Source organism: Elgaria multicarinata, chromosome 12, assembly GCF_023053635.1.
Source record: "Elgaria multicarinata webbii isolate HBS135686 ecotype San Diego chromosome 12, rElgMul1.1.pri, whole genome shotgun sequence".
Taxonomy (NCBI): domain Eukaryota; kingdom Metazoa; phylum Chordata; class Lepidosauria; order Squamata; family Anguidae; genus Elgaria; species Elgaria multicarinata.
The window spans coordinates 25,154,015-25,175,130 of NC_086182.1; the positions used below are offsets into that span (position 1 = coordinate 25,154,015).

The following is a 21,116-nucleotide window of genomic DNA, read 5'->3' on the forward strand; positions in this document are numbered from 1 at the left end:
ATTTTCAGCTGATGCTTCACTTGGTCCTGCTCTTCATTTTGTGGAACATGTCTCTCCAGTGAGTGCTACTGACTTCCTCCCTGTGTACTTGCTTCACCTGTCTACCCTCTACTCTATACCTGTGCTCTGTAGTCCACCTCTTTTTAACCTGCCCTTTTTCTTCTGATGATGATAATATCCCCATTTCTCATCACTAGGAATAGCAACAGTTGCTTAGAGCCTGACTGCCTGTCACCCCTGGCAAGTAGAGATTGACTATGTTAAAGTTCTTAATAGGGTTTTCTAAACCTGAAGTGTGCAGATGGGATGGACGATATTTCTAAGTTTGCAGCAAACCATGCAGAGCAGAACTGTGTTGTGCTCTGCATTATAAATATCAACATTCTGTACAACAAAACGCTTTTCTGCTTCCAACAAGAATTCTGCAAAATTAACAGATTTACATGTTTTTGCCTAATTTAATTTCCACTCCACTTTTCTAAAACCAAGACCTCTTCTGCTTCTTCTAGCCACAGAGAGGGGGAGCAAGGAGCTATATCCCAGCCCCTAACGAAGGGAAACTGTGTCCCCTTCTTTAACTTTTAGATTTCACTTAATGTACACCACACAATTTGGAAGGTCATCTGGGTATAGAAATGAGCTTACTTACTTTTTCTTATTTCTTTTCTTTTTAAAGTGAAAGTCAAAATACTCAGGATTCTGAATTCAGCGCTAATATCAAATTCCACGCATGACATGATTGTGGAAGATCACAGCACAGATTACTGGGTTTGCTGAGCTCAAAATATCTTCATATTTACTAAAGAACTATATGTGAGTGTCCCTAAGTATCATGTTAGTTTAGGAAGGAAGTTTCATTTCATTCTTTTAAAAGCTCTAGGAAATCAGATGTTTCCAAAAGCAGTTTCTTTCACATTGTTAAATGCAGTCAGTTGGCTAGAGCAGCTGCATGTAAACTCAATTAGTTGCAATACTACTTTGTTATAAAATGCTTTTTAAAATGCATCATCCTATCTGCAGCTGACAAAACTGACAAAACATCTGTGAGGTAGTCATGAACATGCAAATTTTCCAGTTAACCACACAAGAATGGAATATCAGCTTTTTCCTTTCTGCTCTGTATTTCTGACAATGTATATACTATTTTTAAGAAACTTGTTCATGTCATATATACAAACAAAAACATACTAATTATAAATATAGTGGACTTTACAAATAAGTATGAATACAGTGTGTAAAAACCGTTATAGCTCAATAGAACAGAAGCCGACAGAGCCTAGCATGGAGTGAACTGTTTCCATTGCTGCCCATTTCACAGACCGTAGAAAGTAAAAATTGTCTACATTTCAGTTATATCCTCTCAAACGATTGTGCCATAGGACAGTAAATGATTAGTAGCATTCTACTTTATTCATAGATCTATAGAGGAGATATGACACACTCATTCACTGCTATTTAGCTGAGACTTTTCCATTGTTACAGAGATCATGGGAAGTACAATTCCCCCAGTTTTTCAAGATGGCAACACAAGTTAACAGATTGTATACTCATTGGAACTAAGAAAATAACAGAAAATACACAAAGATTAATCTACATTTTGACTTGGATATTCAAGAGTACTTTTCTAGGCCTAGAAACAATTGCTTCAATAGGTTAATTTAGGGTGACCATATGAAAAGGAGGACAGGGCTCCTGTATCTTTAACAGTTGCATAGAAAAGGGAATTTCAGCAGGTGTCATTTGTATATATGGAGAACCTCGTGAAATTCCCTCTTCATCACAACAGTTAAAGCTGCAGGAGCTATACTAGAGTAAACAGATTTCAAAGACGGCAGGACACCTGCAGTTTTAACTGTTGTGATAAAGAGGAAATTTCACCAGGTTCCCCATATATACAAATGACACCTGCTGAAATTTCCTTTTCAATACAACTGTTAAAGATACAGGAGCCCTGTCCTCCTTTTCATATGGTCACCCTAGCTAATTTACTTGTACCATCAACATAACTTCTAACTTGTAAATCAAGTTGCAAGTCAAACAACAACAGCTAGTGCTTTACAAACTCCAAAACAACAATTCAGCCACTGGTTTCACATTTAAAAACACATTTGTTTTTCCAGTACAAAGGTGTGTTTGCCGAGGTGATTCAATTATGGAGTTCTAGTTAGCTTAAGGATTCATCCATAAGCTTTAGTTTCTGTCAAGAAAACTACACATTTCAGCTCATCAGGTAGCTTTACTCAGCACCCACCTCTGAATAATTAATAAAACAGCATTCATGTTTCTACAACCCACTGCTAAGAGTTTAACCATCATTTCATTAGCTGGTTTAGGAATGCAAATAAGCCCACTACATCTGCAATATATACAAAGATGCAAGCGCACACATATAGATGAATTTGCAGTTCCAGGATAAATGTTATTACAACCAATATAGTACTTCTTCAGATATTTCTCTCATTAAGACTCCAGAACTTTTCTCATTCACCTTAATTTTTCTCTCATCCCAAAACATAAACAGTGGAAAACGTGACAGAGAAAGGGAGAAATAAAATATCATCCAGCTCACACAGTGTTTTGTAAGGTGTGTGTGTGTGGGGGAGAGAATGTCGTACAACTTACCTGACAATAAATTTGCACAAGGTAGACAAGTTCCTTGGATTCACAGCCATTCCTTGTTACTTCATTCTGTTCTTCTGGGAGTGAAAGCTACTCCAATAAGTAGGTGGGGGCAGGGGGAGAAAGAGAGAGAGAGAGATCAGGTCAGTGAATAGGGATAAGCCAGGAATGCAAAATGCAGCATATACAAATCCAAATTGCTTTAAGATACATTGCATCGCAAGGAACCTAAATGTCTGTTACCAGATTGAAACATTAAACACACTCGATTATAAAAGATTGTATACAGCAGCTGTTATGTCAGACTTAAGTCAGTACAGCATAACAATAAGACAATCCCAGGTATCAAAGAGTTCAAAGCTAAAGTTAAACCTGTAGGGCAGTATCCAACACAGCTGCAGCACTAGCAGAAATGAACTAGCGCAAGGGGGATTTAGAACTTCTAATGCAACTGGAAAATAGCCCCAATTAATCCTTCCAGAATGGGACAAGTCAGAACTAGTGAAGGACCTCTGCAGACTTGTCATAGGGACATAAGAAGAGCCATGCTGGATCAGACCAAGAGTCCATCTAAAACAGCTGTTGACCAGGAACCCACAAGCAGTACACGGGGGCAACAGCACCCCTCTGGCCCATGTTCCCCAGCAACTGATGTATATAGTCCCATTCTGGAAATGGTAATTTGGGCGGTTTCCAGGGTTATGGTAGCAAGCACTAACTCCCCGTTGTGCTAGCATTCGTTTCTGGTAGCACTATGGACTACCAACAACTGGATACTGCAAATGCTGTAAAATTAATTTTCATCAAAAGATTCCCACGGTCTGCTATGAATATTCATGAGGACCTTGTCATATCTAACCACTTTACTATATTTTAAGATAATTTGGAAGGTCCTTCCAATAATAAAACCTGCCTAAATAAAGAAATAATCTCTGTCTAAGTTTCAATGTCATTGAATACATTTACCATAACATGAGAGCTTATACCATAATTCATCAGATTCAAACAAGGACTTTGAGATGTTATATAACAAGTTTTTATAGGAAGATAGAGCAACTAGAAATCTCTAATCTTGCATGAAAACAGCATCAAAATGGCATGAGATGTGAATGGGAGATTTCTGTGAGGCAAACCTTTCCATTTTATTACCCGAGATGAATGCAAGATCCATTGAGGAAGAAATACAAGAAGATTAAGACTAGACCATAACGGAACCAAAAGAGGTAGTGAATGTCTCATCACAGTCTCGCTCTGCAGACCATCTTTGGAGATAGTTTACGTAATTAGTGAAAAGTCAAGTGTGATCAATGGCTTCTATTTTATTCAACTTTTTCAAATCCATGTGACCAGTATTATATCGAAGCCAGGAGGACCCCCAGTAGGAAGCAGGTTCTCTTATCTCTGCTCTTAACATATGGCGCTACTGCGCCTTTTCATTCTCTACCAGCCTCACTTCCTCAGAACACAATCTGGCACGCATCAAGATTTTTAAAAGCTCATTTTCAATAGAAACACTGAGGCACAAAGAAGCACACATCAGGGTTTTCTTGTGGCCTGCTTATATCAAGTGTCACATGGTATGCCAATACATGCCACTCCTATAACAGTAATGGCACTTTCAGACGTGTATGTGAAGTACATGGCATATCATTATCTCAATGTAGGCACACATAGTTACCAGAAACGAGTGCAAATAAAATGTAATGCTAAAATTCTAAATGTTCTTCAATTTGCTTCCAATTGCTTTTAAGTTCTTTGCAATATAAGGAGGAAGATTACTTTATGCACTGACTTTACCCGTATATTAAATTATCAAAAGGTTAAACTTCAAAGTGAAGAGGGGGGAAATTTCATCCCTCGGTTTTGCTGCCTGAAATGGTTTAATACAAATACTCTTCCTACTACATTTTGAGAACTGTACACATTGAAGTTAATCAAACACATTTATTTATTTAATAGTCACCTTCAAATGCTGCCACACACTCACAATATTTTCCAGCTATTTGTACAGTTAAGACCTTATATGTTTCAATATATATTTTTTAAAAACGATGTCTTTAAAAACAACCCCTGCCCATCCAGACTGCACTTACTTACCCTTGCTACAATGACCGATTCTTTCCATGGCTGGAATCCCTAGTCAAGGCCTAAGAGTTCCAAAACTGTCCTTAAGTTTCCCAGCAGCTAATTGGAAAAACCTTCCAGGCATCAGCTCCGAGACGCAAGAACTCCAGCCTAGCAAAATCAAATTAAAATCTCTACATTCCGCTTGGTCGCCCCTTTTTCCGATTCTACTGCCTCTTTGGATGAACGTGCCTATGAATAGGGATGGAGATCTCCCTCGGTAGCCCTGTTAGCCTTTTCCACACTGCCCATTTCATGCTCAATTTGTGCTGCAGAGAAATCAGTGCTGTTCCTTTCAGTCGTTCACTCTCACTCTCCCTGGAAAGGTCCCACAAGACAAACCATGGAGCTTGCCGAATGCCAAGAGAAACAAGGGAGGGAGGGAGGGAATGCACACAGGGATGGTGTTCAAGCTAGGCACTAGTTGGCTGCTAGAATTCAGAAGACAAAAAAATGACAGTGAACTGCCATCAGACGTTGGGAATAAAAGCACCACCTCACTGAATTTAGTATTCAATTCCTGCTTCTTTTCCACTAATATTATCCTCCCTGATCTTACAAGCCAGTGAAATCCTCTTGAAGTCATGAGTGCTGAAGAGAATGCAATTGAGGCCAATATTCAGAGTCTTAACATCTAACCAAAAATCGAGCACTGCTGTTGCATGCTTCACAGATTACTGGAAGAGAAACTAACAAAATGTGAAGGTCAATTTTTTTTCTGCTGCTGAGATCCAAAGAGCTGCCAGAAACAGGCCCTTGCACAGCATTACTCAAACGTGCTAAGACTGCAGTGTCAGTTCATACAAAAGATTTGTTAGAAGCGCATAATTAAAAATAAGTGTTGAAAAAGAAATTTAGGAAGAGAAAAATTAGAAAAATCCACAGCTTTTACATAACTCAGCACCTAAATCAGGGTACCTTTTTAAATTAATATTTCTTATTTAGATATGAAAGATTTATTTCCCATCAGGAACACAATTGGACTCTTAATTTTATGGTATGCATGCCACCAGTTAAAAAACTGGCTTTAAAACTACAATTAACTGTTGACTTTTTTTATTGTAAGCACCTATTCCCCGCTCTTCAATCTAACAAAATTCTTAAGAGTACCTGATGGCAGGAACTAGCATAAAAAAGAATAAGAATAATGTCTTAATGAACAGAATAAGCATCACAGAACAGTATTCAAACTAACAGATCTAACAGGCCTGGGAGAATTAAAAGGGTTTCACAATGGACCAAAAAGATACAGGACTTGACACCAGGTAAATATCCTTGCGGAGAGAATTCCATAACTGTATGTGCCACCACTGGAAAGGCCTTGCCTATGGTCACAAATCCACTTTACTTCGAACAGTGGTAGAACCAGACAGGCCACTTCCAAGGCAGATTTTCATACGCACATTTTTAATATTTTATTCTCGTAAGTTAACAACTAATAAAAAACAATTTACATAATGAAATTATCAAATTAACAAATCAAATATATCTGAAGAGCATAAGCAATAATTCACAAAGCTCCCTCTCTCTGTACCTTTAAACACCCATTGAACACATTGTTTTTATTTATTGAGGAAGGCCACCCTCTTTAAAAAAAAATAGTTGTGTTATAATTCAGTTTATCATTGTTTTACTGTTATTTTTCAATTGTCTTGTAAGCCACTGTGTAAGGTATTTTTCCCTAAAATTTGTGATATACATCTATCACACAATCTCGGCAGAAGAATAAAACCAGTTCATATGGCATTTTAAAAGGCTAGGGAAAATTAAGTAAGCCTTGGCTGGGTGTCAGAAAGGCTTAAAATTAGATGCCAAGCAAGGATCCTTCAGGAGAACATTCCAAAGACAGTCTGCTACACCTGAGTAGGCCCTCTCTCTGATCAACACTCACCAAACATCTGAAGGTAGGGACATTCAGAGACAATCCTTTGCACATGAGCTCAGTGACTGTACATTGTTTTTTCCAGGTGCTCGCCACCGCAGAAGGTGGTGTGAACTTCTGGACGGTCCAGCGAGCATCCGACAAGTGCTGTGGGTTGTCCATTCTCTTACGGAGTTTCCATATTGCGCAAAAGTGCCAGCTCGGGCTTTGCTAGGAAGGTAATGTTACATAAACGGCAGCCATACAGCATTACAGGCTTGGCAAGTGGGGTCCGGGAGGCCGAGCTGGGGGTGGGGGAGTCCATTGGACTCCACCCCCCACCCTCCGTGGAGTCTCGCAACATCCCTATTGTGGAGTTGTTCAGACAATCAGTAGGGGAAACAACCCAGTGTGCCAGTCACATGACTGGGATTACCCTAATTACTTTTTCACCTACTGTACAACCAATACTGCAAAACTACTCACAAACCCTGCCCATCCAGGGTATTTATTGGGGTGCACTGAGGTGTTTGTTGCGGGTGCATGTAGTTGCATTTTTTTAGGGGGGAAATGATTGGTGGAAAATACACAGCTAGCTGCTTTTTTGCATTGTTGCTCTTACCTCACAAATCAGAAGCCTACAGGGTAAAATAAGATGCTGACAAACATTTAAAAATAAAACACTAACACTCTACTCCCCCTCTCATTACAGAAGTCAAACTTCATACGCCCCAATCAAATCAAAATGTGAATTGTTTGGGGGTATAAACAAGGATTCAGCATTAATACCCAAGAAAGAGTTAAATCAGCCCTGAAGTGGTTGCTAGGTTACAATGTCATCTTTGTAAGAATCCAGTCTTCTATCTAATGCATCATTTGAAGATCTCACTCCATACTATTATGGATCTGTGGCAAAAAGTGCTCAAAAACTAACAAAATAATGATAGAAGTCCATTTGTGTGTTTTTAAGTAGTTAGCAATGCAAATTCAGCGACAAGATGGAAGGGGAGGTCAGCTTTAAATAACTAGATTATTCAGGAGATTCTCCAAACATCTAAACACAATAATTGTACACGTCCTCATACTCTGAAATGTTTTATGCTGCTTTGCTAAGGGTACATTCCTTTATTCTCTGCTAAATTAACATGACTCAGAGCTGCCATTTCAGCCCAAAACCTAACCTTAGCCACATCAAATCCAACCAGAATATTTCAGAATATAACTTCAGAGGGGGGAGGGGATCCTCATTCCTCCCACTTTCAGTGCTCAAACAACCCACCATAATTAAAATGAACTATTAATTTTGCCCACATGGTATCGCAACAAGCTGAAATCCTATATACACGTACTCAGAAGTGAGTTTTATGGAAAGCAGTATTTGCTTCCAAAAAGTATTGTATTTCAAATTGGATGCTATTTTTTAAAGAATATTAGCAGCTGGTCTCTTAGTAGCTCTGGGGTACATTTCGGTGAATATTTACCTGTTAGTAAGCCCCAGAGAACTCAGACAACTTGCTTCTAAGTAAACATGCATAGGATCAAGCTGTTGACTTACTAAACATTTTATTTTTGTGACTATGACATTTATTAGATTCATTTGAACCTCTAAAAACAAGCAAGTTTCACATAATTAGAAGATTCTGAAAATACCATTGCATCATAGGCAGTAAGATGTTTCCAGCTTTTTTCTTTCCTTCCTTCCGTCTTTTCAGATGCACCAATTTCAGTTTTGAGGGCTCAAGCTCCTACAAAACCATGTTCCAGCAAAACCTATTACCATACCCTAAACAGCAAGTAGATCCCTCCTTTCCCCATGTGTGGAGAACAGTAAGCATCCAAACCCTAGCAGAAATGCTGAAGGAAAGATAATTCATTAACCCTTCTTCATTTTTTTGGTTACAAGATATAAATGGCTATTGGTTAGCAACCAGTTACATCTTGGGAGTGATTATACCCTCCACAGATTTCTGTTCGAGGTAACCGTGACCCTATGCTCTCTCATTAAGTAGCAATTGTTGACTACTAAGAGACACAATCCTCACAAGTCAGAGAAACAGAAGAGATGGCATATACAAATCCTGCCACCAAAGCATCAGCTAGCTACAGCTAGTTCAAATCAGTCTGTGAAAGTCTACCTTTCTGGTCCTCTTTGCCTCCTTTGCATTGACAGGACACAACACTGCAGCGACAGCTGAGGCCACATGGCACAGTTTCAGGGCCGAGTTTATCTAGGGCAGCCTTCCCCAACCTGTGCCCTCCAGATGTTTTGTACTGCAAGTCACATCAGCCAGCATGTTCAATGGTCAGAAATTTAGTTAGTTAGTTAGTTTTTCACAGAAAATGCATTCACGTTCTGGAATTCAAACGGGGCATTTTTGAATGATTTTCGAACTGAAACAGAATTCTCATACATCCCTACTTCTGAGGAGGTTGAAAAGCACCCCCTAAAAACATGACCTTCTTCATTACTGCACTGCCCCCTACTGCACTGGTTTTTCATGGCTGTGCGCAGTCACTACTAAGAGACCAGCTGCTAATATTGTTAAAAAAAAATAGCATCCAATTTGAAATACAATACTATTTGGAAGCAAATATTGCTTTCCATAAAACTCACTTCTGAGTACATGCATATAGGATTTCAGCTTGTTGTGATTCCATGTGGGCAAAATTAATAGTTCCCCTTGCTGAAGGTGTGTTGTGGTTTGAAAGGGGCCTGGTGTTTAAGTGGGAAAAGTGATTTCCCAGCTTTTGTGTATTCAGTTCAACCCTAGCTCATGAACCACAGTAGGCTTTGCCACTGGTACACACATAACATATAATGCAGATAAAACAATGCCTGCACTCAGATGCCCATCTGGGCCAACACACTTTTGCCAAACTATGATGGTTTAATTTCCAAACCAATGGGGACATGTTCCCTCTTTCTCATGAATACTTCTGTACCCTTCAGACTTTCCAATTCAGCTCAAGTGGATGAATTTGTTTCATAAACAATGTCATCAACACTAGGAGCCAGACACACCTGTATATCCCTGGTCTTGTAACTTTGTGAATGATTGTGAGCGGCTCTGGGAGCCAATTGTGCTGAAAAGCAGGAGATATATATATATATATATATATATATATATATATATATATGAGCCTCGTGTGGCGCAGAGTGGTAAAGCAGCAGTTTCTGCAGCTGAAACTCTCCCCACGGCCTGAGTTCGATCCCAGCGGAAGCTGGTTTCAGGCAGCTGGCTCAGGTCGACTCAGCCTTCCATCCTCCCGAGGTCGGTAAAATGAGTACCCAGTTAGCTGGGGGGAAGGTAATAAAGGCCGGGGAAGGCAATGGCAAACCACCCCGCTATAAGGCCTGCCAAGAAAACGTCAGCGAAAGCAGGCGTCCCTCCAAGAGTCAGTAATGACTCAGTACTTGCACACACACACACACACACACACACACACACATATATATATATATATATATATATATATATACACACACACCCACACAAACCAATATCAATAAGGCTGTGTCAAAAATCATCCACCCAGCTGCACCACATGGAGTGAATTCAAGCTTCTGAATGAGCTCTTTTTCATCTAGTTAAATTGCACGATTTCATTGGCCACCCATACAGAACCCCATATGGAGCAAGTTCATCTGAAAGGCATTTTTGTGCTAGTATGGCCAAAATACATGCTCAACAACAGTTCCTCGCACTTCAGAAACATTTGAGCGGGGACGGTCTACCACAGTGACTGTTCATAGTCCCTAGATTTGAGTGGCAAATGGCAAATCATGATGACTGGAAGCTAAGAACCTAATGGACTTGAGAACAGACTTACTGAAAATAAAGCAAAATGAAGAATTAAGAAGCATGCATGACCTGCTTATCACCATGGTAACTGTGCCTACCTAGAGCTATTTCATCCATAATGCTTCACACACATACACACACATGCACACACGTACGTAAATTGAGTTCCGGAGTACAGAGGTTATTTGGCTATTCCTCTGACAACTGTCTGTATAATAAGCAACTTGAGGACATTGGCTTTGCTTCCTATCAAGATATAAGCTGCAGCTCCAATAATTAATAGGCTCCAAAGCCTCTTTCCAACAAACCAACCAACGGCCTACTGGCTCCTTCCTAGAGTGACAGCAGTCCTGCATCACAGGGTCTAGCAGGATCAACACAAACACTCTCTTAAGCTTGCTTTAGGTCAATTACCTACCTCATCGCTATGGTAACCAAATTTCAAGCAGTGCCATCAGAATCCTATAAGCCTCCAAACTCAACCCCAAAGACTACAAAATATGCAGAGGCAACTTCAAGATCAGAAATTGAATTGTCCCTGTGAGCCAAAGGGATATAATTAGGAACAAATTAATCTAAATTCATTTCTCAAGTTCAACCAAAGGGACTGTTTGATGCCCTTCTATGAGATAAAGGAACGCAGTTGGGAACTTAAGAACATAAGACGTGCCATGCTGGATCAGACCGAGGGTCCATCTAGTCAAGCACTCTGTTCAACCAGCTATCAGCTAGGGACCAACAACGCATGGTGCAACAGCATCCTCTAACTCATGTTCCCCAGCATCTGGTGCACATAGGCTTACTGCCTTGGATACTGGAAGTAGCACATTACTGTAAAAAGAAAAAAAGAAAAGATACGCGGGGGGTGGGGGGGGATTACTACTTTTGGCCACCTCAAATCCACAGTAAATATAACACAAATTTTCAAGGTGAATTTATGTATTGCCTTTGCATGTCATGCAATTAAACTTGCATCAGCCAAAGTTGGCTCAAAAAACACGTCAAACATTTGTCCACCCACCCTTCCAGAAATCATAGATCACCAGAACTACAGCACAACAGCCACAACCTTCACAGTCTACTGAAAACAGATGCTGATGTCAAAATAATACCACACCAGTTTGGTGTGCAACAACTTTTCCCTGAGCAAAAAAAATAAGCTGACTTGTCCATCTCCTAACTTGAACAGCTTCCGATGAGAGGCTGAATATGCAAAATGGCCACGGAAGATGTCCTAAGCCACAACTGGCCTCCATTACGTGTGAACCGACTCTTAGTCTGCAGTAGATGTGCCTTGATGGCAACGCAGGGTTTGATCTTTGCTGGGCAGTGAAAAGCAAAAAAAGAATAGGCAAGTGGTGTCAAAAAGTGTCGCCTCTCTCACCTCTTTCATTGATTTCCAATAGGAAGGACCCTGTTCAACAGCCAGTTATCCATACTCTGATAACCTCTCATTTGGATTACTGCAATGCGTTATACATGGGGCTGCCTTTGAAAACGGTCCGGAAACTTCAACTGGTACAAAACAGGGCAGCACGGTTACTAACCGGGACTGGCCGACAAGAACACATCACGCCAGTCCTTTTCCAGCTTCATTGGCTGCCAGTCCAGGTCCGATTAAAATGCTGGTATTAGCATTTAAAGCCCTTAAACGGCTTGGGGCCAGGCTATCTGAAGGAACGCCTCCTCACATATGTACCTGCCTGGACCCTAAGGTCATCCTCAGGGGTCCTTCTCCGTGAGCCCCAGCCAAAAGAAGTGAGGCAGGTGGCTACCAGGAGGAGGGCCTTCTCTGCTGTGGCACCCCGGCTGTGAAATGAGCTCCCTAAGGAGGTTCGCTTGGCACCTACATTATATGCTTTTAAATGTCAGGTGAAGACCTTTTTATTCTCCCAGCATTTTAACAGTCTATAAATAAATTTTAACTCGCTGTTTTAAATTTGTAATTTTGCATTGCTGCTGTTTTTATCTGGTTGAGCTTTTATATTGTATTTTATATTATGGTTTTATACTGTTGTTTTATACTTTGAATGGTTTTAATTTTTGTGAACTGCCCAGAGAGCTCAAGCTATTGGGCGGTATAGAAATGTAATAAATAAATAAATAAAATAAAATGTGTGCTCTTAAGATGGATATATACAGTCTAGGCTCGGAAAAGCTTAACAATAGCTTAACAATATAATTTAGTTCCTTTCCAATAAACGTTACTTCTGGATTCTTGCCCCTTACTGTGTGATGTTTTTATCTCGCCGTAAGAAACAGGTTTTACACAACTGTTCTCTGAACACCAGGTGGCAGCGTACTACAAAGAATAGTATGAATACTTTTTGCAACATGCAAAAAACGAAAAACATGTATTTTAATTTCCTAACCATACATGTGCTGAGAAAAATGAACATCAACAACCTAACAAAAAATTATACACTGCACTGTAAGGATACAGTAGAGGTTAACTTCTTTATGTGGGGAGCACACCTTTGATTCTCTTAGAAATCAGGTTCGTAGCTTGGGGGTTCTTTTAGACCCATCATTGTCACTTGAGGCTCAGGTGACCTCAGTGGCACGGAGTGCCTTCTACAAACTCCGGTTGGTGGCCCAGCAACGCCCCTATCTAGACAGGGATAACCTGGCTTCAGTTGTCCATGCTCTGGTAACCTCCAAGTTAGATTACTGCAATGCGCTCTACGTAGGGCTGCCTTTGAAGGCGGTTCGGAAGCTGCAGCTCGTGCAAAATGCAGCGGCCAGACTGATTTTGGGAACCAGAAGGTTTGACCATATAACACCTGTTCTGGTCTGCTTGCACTGGCTGCCTGTATATTTCCGAGCCCAATTCAAGGTGCTGGTTTTGACCTATAAAGCCTTACACGGCTTGGGACCACAATACCTGACGGAACGCCTCTCCCGACGTGAATATACCCAGTCACTACGTTCAACATCTAAGGTCCTCCTCCGGGTGCCTACTCCGAGAGAGGCTCGGAGTGTGGCAACGAGGGACAGGGCCTTTTCGGTGGTGGCCCCCAGACTGTGGAATGCTCTCCCTGATGAGGCTCACCTGGCACCAACACTATCTTTCCGGCGCCAGGTTAAGACTTTCCTCTTTGCCCGGGCATATGGCGGCACATCCTAATTACCCACATGTTTAGTTTTTAATTGGTTTTTAATGCTCTATGTGTGTATGTACTGTGTTTTAGAGTTTTAAATTTTGTATTCTTGTTTTTATCTCAATTTTAGAATTTCTGTAAACTGCCCAGAGAGCCCTGGCTATGGGAGCGGTATATAAGTATAATAAATAAATAAATGAATGAACAAGAATGTACATAATAAACTGCATCTCTCCATTCGTATCTGGGTATTTTAATATTTTAGAATACAAATGGAGAGATGCAGTTTATTATGGAAACTGGAAAGGAGCAATTTCCCATGCCACCACGTGGTTAGAGCACTTTTTCATATATATATATATATATATATATATATATATATATATATATATATTTTAAAAGTCTCAAACCCTTGTGGAACCAGAAACGCAAGGCAAAATGTATAGGCATTACTCTGCGCATTCATTTTGTGAGAAACTAGACTGCTTGCACCTGCCTTTCAGTATTTTCAGCCAGTGAGTGATTGACCTTTAGAGAAGCAATGTTAATGACATACACCAACAACAGAAAGAAGAAAAAACATGTGCGCGTGCACACACACACACACACACACACACTTGTTTGGAGAAAGGATTTCCTGGTTCATTTTGACAGGGTGTGTCTTCTTGTTGGAGAAGTGATTGCTTCTCATAGAAAATAATTGAGAACTCCAGGATTTTAGTGTAACTGGGCAATAGCACATCTACCCATATGTGGCAAACCAGTATGTTTGCACCTCCACCCAGCAAGATAGGATCGATTGCAAGACATCCTGTTGTCTATACTCCACAGAGGTAGCGTCACCATGACTCCACAGGAAAAGACAGACTATAGGGCTTTTATATATGGAAAAGCAAAGGACAGTTTTTTCTGAGCTTGCCTGAGAAGTGGTTCAAAGCATGGGTAAGCCAACTTCCAAGTTTCAACTCACTGACTGGGTCCTGATAACACGCTAACCCATGATGATTTATTTTTCCCACTAACCCATGCATGGTGAATTAGTGTGTCATTTGTGAGCAGTTTTCTTACCCATGGTGGCTTATTTAAGAGTGGGTTATGAAGATCGCCTAAAAATGCCACCGCTGCTCTGCTCCTCTCAAGTTACTTGATTTTCATGAACAAGCCATCCTGAGAAGCCATGGCTTGTTGTTGGGTTGTTTGGGGTGGCTTATTTTCAGGGTGGCTTGTTGTGACATCTGAACCCAGCACAGTGGCTTCACCACAACTCAAGGTGGCTTAGCATGACGGGTGAACTCACCCAGTAGGCAGAAAATTGGATTTGAGTATGAGACCCCTATCAGTCAAAGCTCAAGACCAATCACAATAACACAGCAACAAGCTTGCCACTTGTTCTACGCAAACCTCCTTATGAACAGAACACACATAACATTTGGAGGGAGTAATAGACATGTCAGAGAACCACAACCAACTGTGATTTCCAGGCCACCCAGGCTCAATATGTTAATAACTATTACTGTTAATTGGGAGACATGAAGTAAGTAGACAAGTGACAAACTTGCTAAGTGAAGTGTGAATCAGTCCTTACTGATGGCCTTGGGCAAGCCAGTATTCTCACATACTAAGGCTGCAATCCTATAAATATTTACCTAGCTGTAAGCCCCCTTGAATTCACAGGATTGCACTGTGAGGTGGCTATACTGCGAAAGGGATTATAAATCACTAATTTTCATGAGGGTGGGGGCATGTAGTAAACTGATACAGCAATAAGAATCAGATAAGAGATATAAAATTATAACATGCAATTTACAGTTATATTTGAGGATAAACCAGCATATACAGTTAAAGTTTAGAGCAATGCTAATACCGTAGATAACATTCATTTTTTAAAACCACAAATTCCCTAAAGCTTTAGATATGTTGCATTCTCTCTCTCTCTCTCTCTCTCTCTCTCTCTCTCTCTCTCACACACATACACACACACACACACACACACGGGAGTGGGGGTCTTCTTCCAAGAGACCTATCAAGAAAATACTTAGATTGGCTCCCACTCTCTCCCACACAACCTGCGTGGGTGGGTCAGGAAACTTCAACACTCTTTTCTATAAATAGTTTTGTTAGGAATTACATTCCTATATATAAACACACAGATGCACACCCCTTCTGACAAAGTCATGGCTTTGTCAGCCACAGAGACCACTGTCCAAATACCATACGATCATGTAGTTGCTGGGAATGCACAGAAGCTGGAAAAGGGCAAATTCTTGATCAACCAAGATGAAAGCCCCTCTTCTAGCTGAGCAGTAAGATGTGCACTGGAAATACAGGAAATTGCTTTCTGGGAAAACGTCCCTGGGCGAGAAAATGAAGAAGGATTTCAATGTAGACACATGCAAGATGAATGAGTCCAATGAGATTAAACTGCCTAGCTTTACTACGCTTTTTCTGCAATATCATCAAGTGTGGATTTTCTCATCCTTTTACACCACAGTTTGCTTCAACAGCAATTCTCTCTGTCTCTCATTATTGGACCGATGATGCTGTTCCACTTTTCAATCGTCTATCATCGAACTCAACTACATATGGGGTAGGAATAAAAGCTCAATTCTTTCTTATAATGTGACATTATCTTAAATAATGGATGGGCATTATCTTAAATAATGGAGGAGGATGTGTGTTTCAACAGAGGCTTTTTGCCTTTCCAGAACAATATATCTGTTCAGAAATGAGAAAATAAGACAGATGACACTAGAAAGAAATTATTTTCCCTTGTCAACCATTACATTTCAGAAGACCTGTTATGGACTGTTATGCAGAAAAGTCATTATTGGTTACAAATGCTCCAGTCCTCTGCCATGATGACTCTTTACTTTCCCATAAAGAATGATTATTTAAATTCCCAACTATCCTCATATGTGTGAAAGGGAGATCATGTATTACATAGCAGGGGACTCTGAAGCATGACCAACATGAACTTCTTTAAAGCAAGACTCGTTTTATTCACAAGAATAAGAGAAATTTGGTCAGCTGAAAGCTATAAAGCCATGTCAACAATTTTTTTCTCAGGGCCTCTGAAAAAATGCCAACAATTGTTATTGCAGTTGTGATGAAGATATATCAACCACATAACAAAACTGGTCCATAGAACACAGAATGCAAAAATGTGCCCATTCACTAACTTAAAAAAACCCAAAAACCCTCTACTCTCTACATGATTTTTAATTTTCTTACTGCCTAAATTTGTCTACTGCTCTCAACCCATGATAAGTTAGCATTTGGTCTGTGGGATGTCCCCCACCTCCACCCACATGGTGGATTATTTCCCCCAAATATGACAGTCTGCAGTCATAGTTATTTTACCTGTGCTGAGTTAGTGGGTTGTCTGTCTTGCAGTGTGGGTTATGGAGTTCACCTATAGAGCTGCATGGCAAGAGCGGCCAAAACCAGTGCTGGTCTTCTGTTCCTCTCAAGCAATCTCTATTCCCGCCACAAAGGAAGCTGAGATACCTACCTGACTGGGCAGGAGGACTACAGGAGGAGGAGCAGGTGAAATAAACTACTATGTGTAACTTGTTTGCCTGGTTATCTAACTGAAGCACAGTAGGTTGTTGCATAACCACCTATGTAGTTTGCCGCCCACCATAGGTTAAGCATGATCTGTGAACCCAGAAAGTCAAACCTTTTCTTTGATTCCCTAGTTAACTACACTCTTTTACCTTGTAGAATTGAAAGATGACTCGCTGCACTTTAACTTTCCATGATCCTGGTATTGTTTGCATCAACTATCACAATTTGTGTTTTTTTTTTTTATATATAATTTTTATTCATTTTCAACACTATATAAACATAGATAAACATTACCAAAATATAACTGAAACAAACACAATAAGAAAAAAAAACATCAAATATCTGCTGCATACATATTGAATAATTGTTGAGTACAAATATCAAAAACTATTACATATACCTTATCATACTACAACATCTTCGTTCTTAACATAAAAGTGCACCCCCCACCTCGGGATCATTCTTGAGTCCAAAATCTAATCGTTTCTTCTGCTGGTGGTTTCCCACTTCCCTTAGTAAACACAAACACTAGGAACTGTTTCCAGATTCCTTCGAACTCATTTATTTTAGTTACGCCTTTTCTCCACTTAATATTACATGTCAGTTTATCATTAATGGCTATGTCCCATACTTCTTTATACCATTCCTCAATAGAATATTCTCCTTGGATCTTCCAGTTCCTAGCTACCATCAGTCGTGCTGCAACCAACAAACTCGATATCAGCTCTATAGTTCCTTTTCCACACTTTATATCTTCAAATAGTGACAGCAATGCTATTTTTGGTGTTTGTTCTATTTTCATTCCCACTATTTCTTCAATTTCTGAGAACACCATCTTCCATAATCTTTGTACATATTTGCATTGCCACCACATATGTAAATACGTTCCTTTTTCCCCACAACCTCTCCAACAATTTGCTGAATGTTGATCACTTATCTTATTCAATCTAACCGGGGTTAGGTACCACCTCCATAAAATTTTAAAATAATTCTCCTTTATTCTTACTGATAAACTTCTCAACACTCTTTGTTTCCATAGTCCCTCCCAGCTCTGTCGTCCTATTTGTATCTTCAAATCTGATTCCCAAACCATTTTCTCTGTATTCTCTCTAAACTCCTTCTCTAACAATATTTTATATATTTCACTCATTAATCCTTTTGAGACTATACTACCTCCTTTTCCTTTCTCCTTACTTACTACTAATTCTTCAAACCTCGTCATCTTTCTACACTTTCTATTATCTTTAATCCACTTTTTATTCCATTGTTCTAATTGACCATATTCTAGCCACGATAGCTTCTTCTCCTTTAACAAATTTTCCATATCCTCTCTTGTTTTAATATCTCTTAACCAATCCTTTAATCTTATTTTATTTTTCTCTTTTAATATTTTACACAATCTACCCTTTAGATCCTCTGGGAAATTCTTTAACATTATTATCGGTGCTAAGGGAGAGTTGCTCGGAAGCAGCTTCCCTTTAAATTTACTCCAAATTTCCCATTGAGTCCTCAGGAGTGGATTATCTATACTTCCAACCCACTTTCTTCCTCCGTCTTTAAAAAAAACATTCTCCAAATTCATCTCTACCTTACTTATGGTTTTTTCTTCCATCCAATACAAATCTCCTACTTCCATAATTGCTTCTACAACATGTCTTAATCTATTTGCTACGTAGTATAATTTTATGTTTGGGAGACCCATTCCCCCCTTTTTTTGGCTTAGGTACCAATTATTTTTATTCACTCTTACTCTTTTTTCTCCATTACAATATTTATTAATAATATTTTGCCAACTTTTTATCTCGGTTTCTGATATTTTTATAGGTAACATCCTAAATACAAAATTAATTTTAGCTAATATCTTCATTTTTATCAAAGCTATTCTCCCAAACCAAGATAAATTTAATCTTTTATATTTCTCCAATTTCTCTAATACCTCCTTCTTTAACCTCGTAAAATTTTCCCTTTCTAAATTCTCTAAATTTTTTGTAATTTTAATTCCCAAATATTTAATCTCGTCCTTGACTTTCACTTCCATTCCCTTAAATGCCAAATCCTTTTCTTCCTTCTTAGTATAGTTAAACAGCATCATCTCTGATTTAGACCAATTTATTTTTAACCCTGTAATTTCCTCAAATTCCCTCAACTGATATTTAATTCTTTCTAATTTTCTTAATGGGTTCTTAATGGTCAATAAAGTATCATCCGCAAACATGTTTAACTTTATTTCCCTTACCTCTCCAATTCCTTCTAACTCTTCATCCTCCCTTAGTGCCTTCGCCAAAACTTCCATAACCATTACAAACAGGACCGGCGAGAGCGGACATCCTTGTCTTGTTCCTCTGGCTAGTCGTATCTTTTCAGTAAGTCCGTCATTTACCACCACTACCGCCGTATTTTGGGAATATAGCTGTTCTATTACATTTTTAAATTTATTTCCAAATCCCAGTTTATCTATAATACTCTTTAGTGCCTGCCAGCTCACACAATCAAAAGCTTTAAAAATATCCAATGCCATAATACCTGCCTTAATATTTGCTTTTTTTATTACATTTATTACATTTAAAACTCTGCCCACTAAATTATGCATATGCCTTCCTACCACAAACCCACATTGATCTGCTCCTATGTATTCTGCCAAAAATTTATTTAGCCGTTTGGCCATAATAGATGTAAAAATTTTGGCATCTTGATTTATTAAAGAAATAGGTCTATAAGAATCGGGATTAGTCAAATCTTTATCTGGTTTTGGGATCAGAATTATCACTGAATGTTCCCATGATTCGGGTATCTTCTCTCCTGATAATATCCTATTATAAAGTTCCATTAATTTTGGAACCAAATAGTCTTTGAAGACCTTATAATATTCTGGCCCCAGACCATCTGCTCCCGGTGATTTACCAGCTTTTAACTTATCAATAACCTCTTCAACTTCTCTTTGAGTTATTACTGACTCCATTAACTCCTTATATTCTAATTTTATTCCCTTCTTTATAAACCTTCCAATATACTCCTCCACCTTTTCTTGTTGAATTTCTTTACCCTTATACAATTCCTGATAAAATTCCTGAAAAATTTTTATTTTGGCTTTCATTGCATGACAATAATTCCCTCGGCTATCTTTCAACGTTTCTATCCCATTCCTCCCTTTTTCTTTTTGTGTGAGCTTGGCAAGCAACCTCGAATTCTTATTGCTGTTTTCAAAATATTCCCTCTTCATATACATTAAATTCTTTTGAACCTCCTCTATATTTAAGTTTTCTAATTGTTTCTTCTTAGCTTGTATTTCCACTAATTTATATTTATCTTTGTCTCGCCAATATCTTTCCTCCAAATTTTTAATTTCTATCTCTAACTTTTCCTGCTCTACACGTTGTTGTCTTTTTAAAGTACAAGTTTCTCTAATACAGATTCCTCTTGCTACGGCCTTCATGGTGTCCCAAATGACTGACCCAGCTGTTCCTCCTTTTTCGTTAATTTCCCATGACTCCGACAATTCCTTCTGAATTTTCTCTACTACTTTATTGTATTTCAATATCTTTGTGTTCAGCTTCCATCTATATGCCTCTTTATAATCTTTCTTAACTGTAAATTCTAAACTTAGCAAGGCATGATCAGTTACTTTTATTACCCCCATTTCCATCTTACAAATCTTCGTTGCAAAATCTTTTGAAACAAATATATAATCTATCCTGGAGTATGTATGATGAACTGGGGAGAAATATGAAAATCCAGGCCTATTCCTGTTAAGTAAGCGCCACGAATCTAGGTAATCATTTTCTTTTACTAATTTATTCAGTATAGTCATATTATTCCTCTTTTCAGCATTAGTGGGATTTGACCTGTCCCATTTATTATCCATAACAGAATGCAGATCCATGTGCCAAATGTAAGCCTTGTTTTCTAAACAATCTTATTCTTGATCCTTCAATGTAGAAAGATGCAAGGTGTGAATGTTGGGTGAGTGGTTTTATTTACAGGAAGAGGCCTTGGATGGTGGTGGGGTGCATGTAAAGATGGTAATTACGTTTCAACTTAAGA

General features: G+C 39.1%; 1 protein-coding gene across 1 annotated transcript in view; it reads right to left on the bottom strand.

Moving 5' to 3' along the window:
• The window catches only part of ARHGAP32 (Rho GTPase activating protein 32), a 159,768-nt gene that overhangs the window by 89,392 nt on the left and 49,260 nt on the right, over window positions 1–21,116 (bottom strand). Inside the window, exon 6 of the mRNA XM_063139524.1 lies at window positions 2,623–2,709. Within this exon, the coding sequence (XP_062995594.1) occupies window positions 2,623–2,709 (87 nt within the window). The remainder of the gene's footprint in view (window positions 1–2,622; window positions 2,710–21,116) is intronic.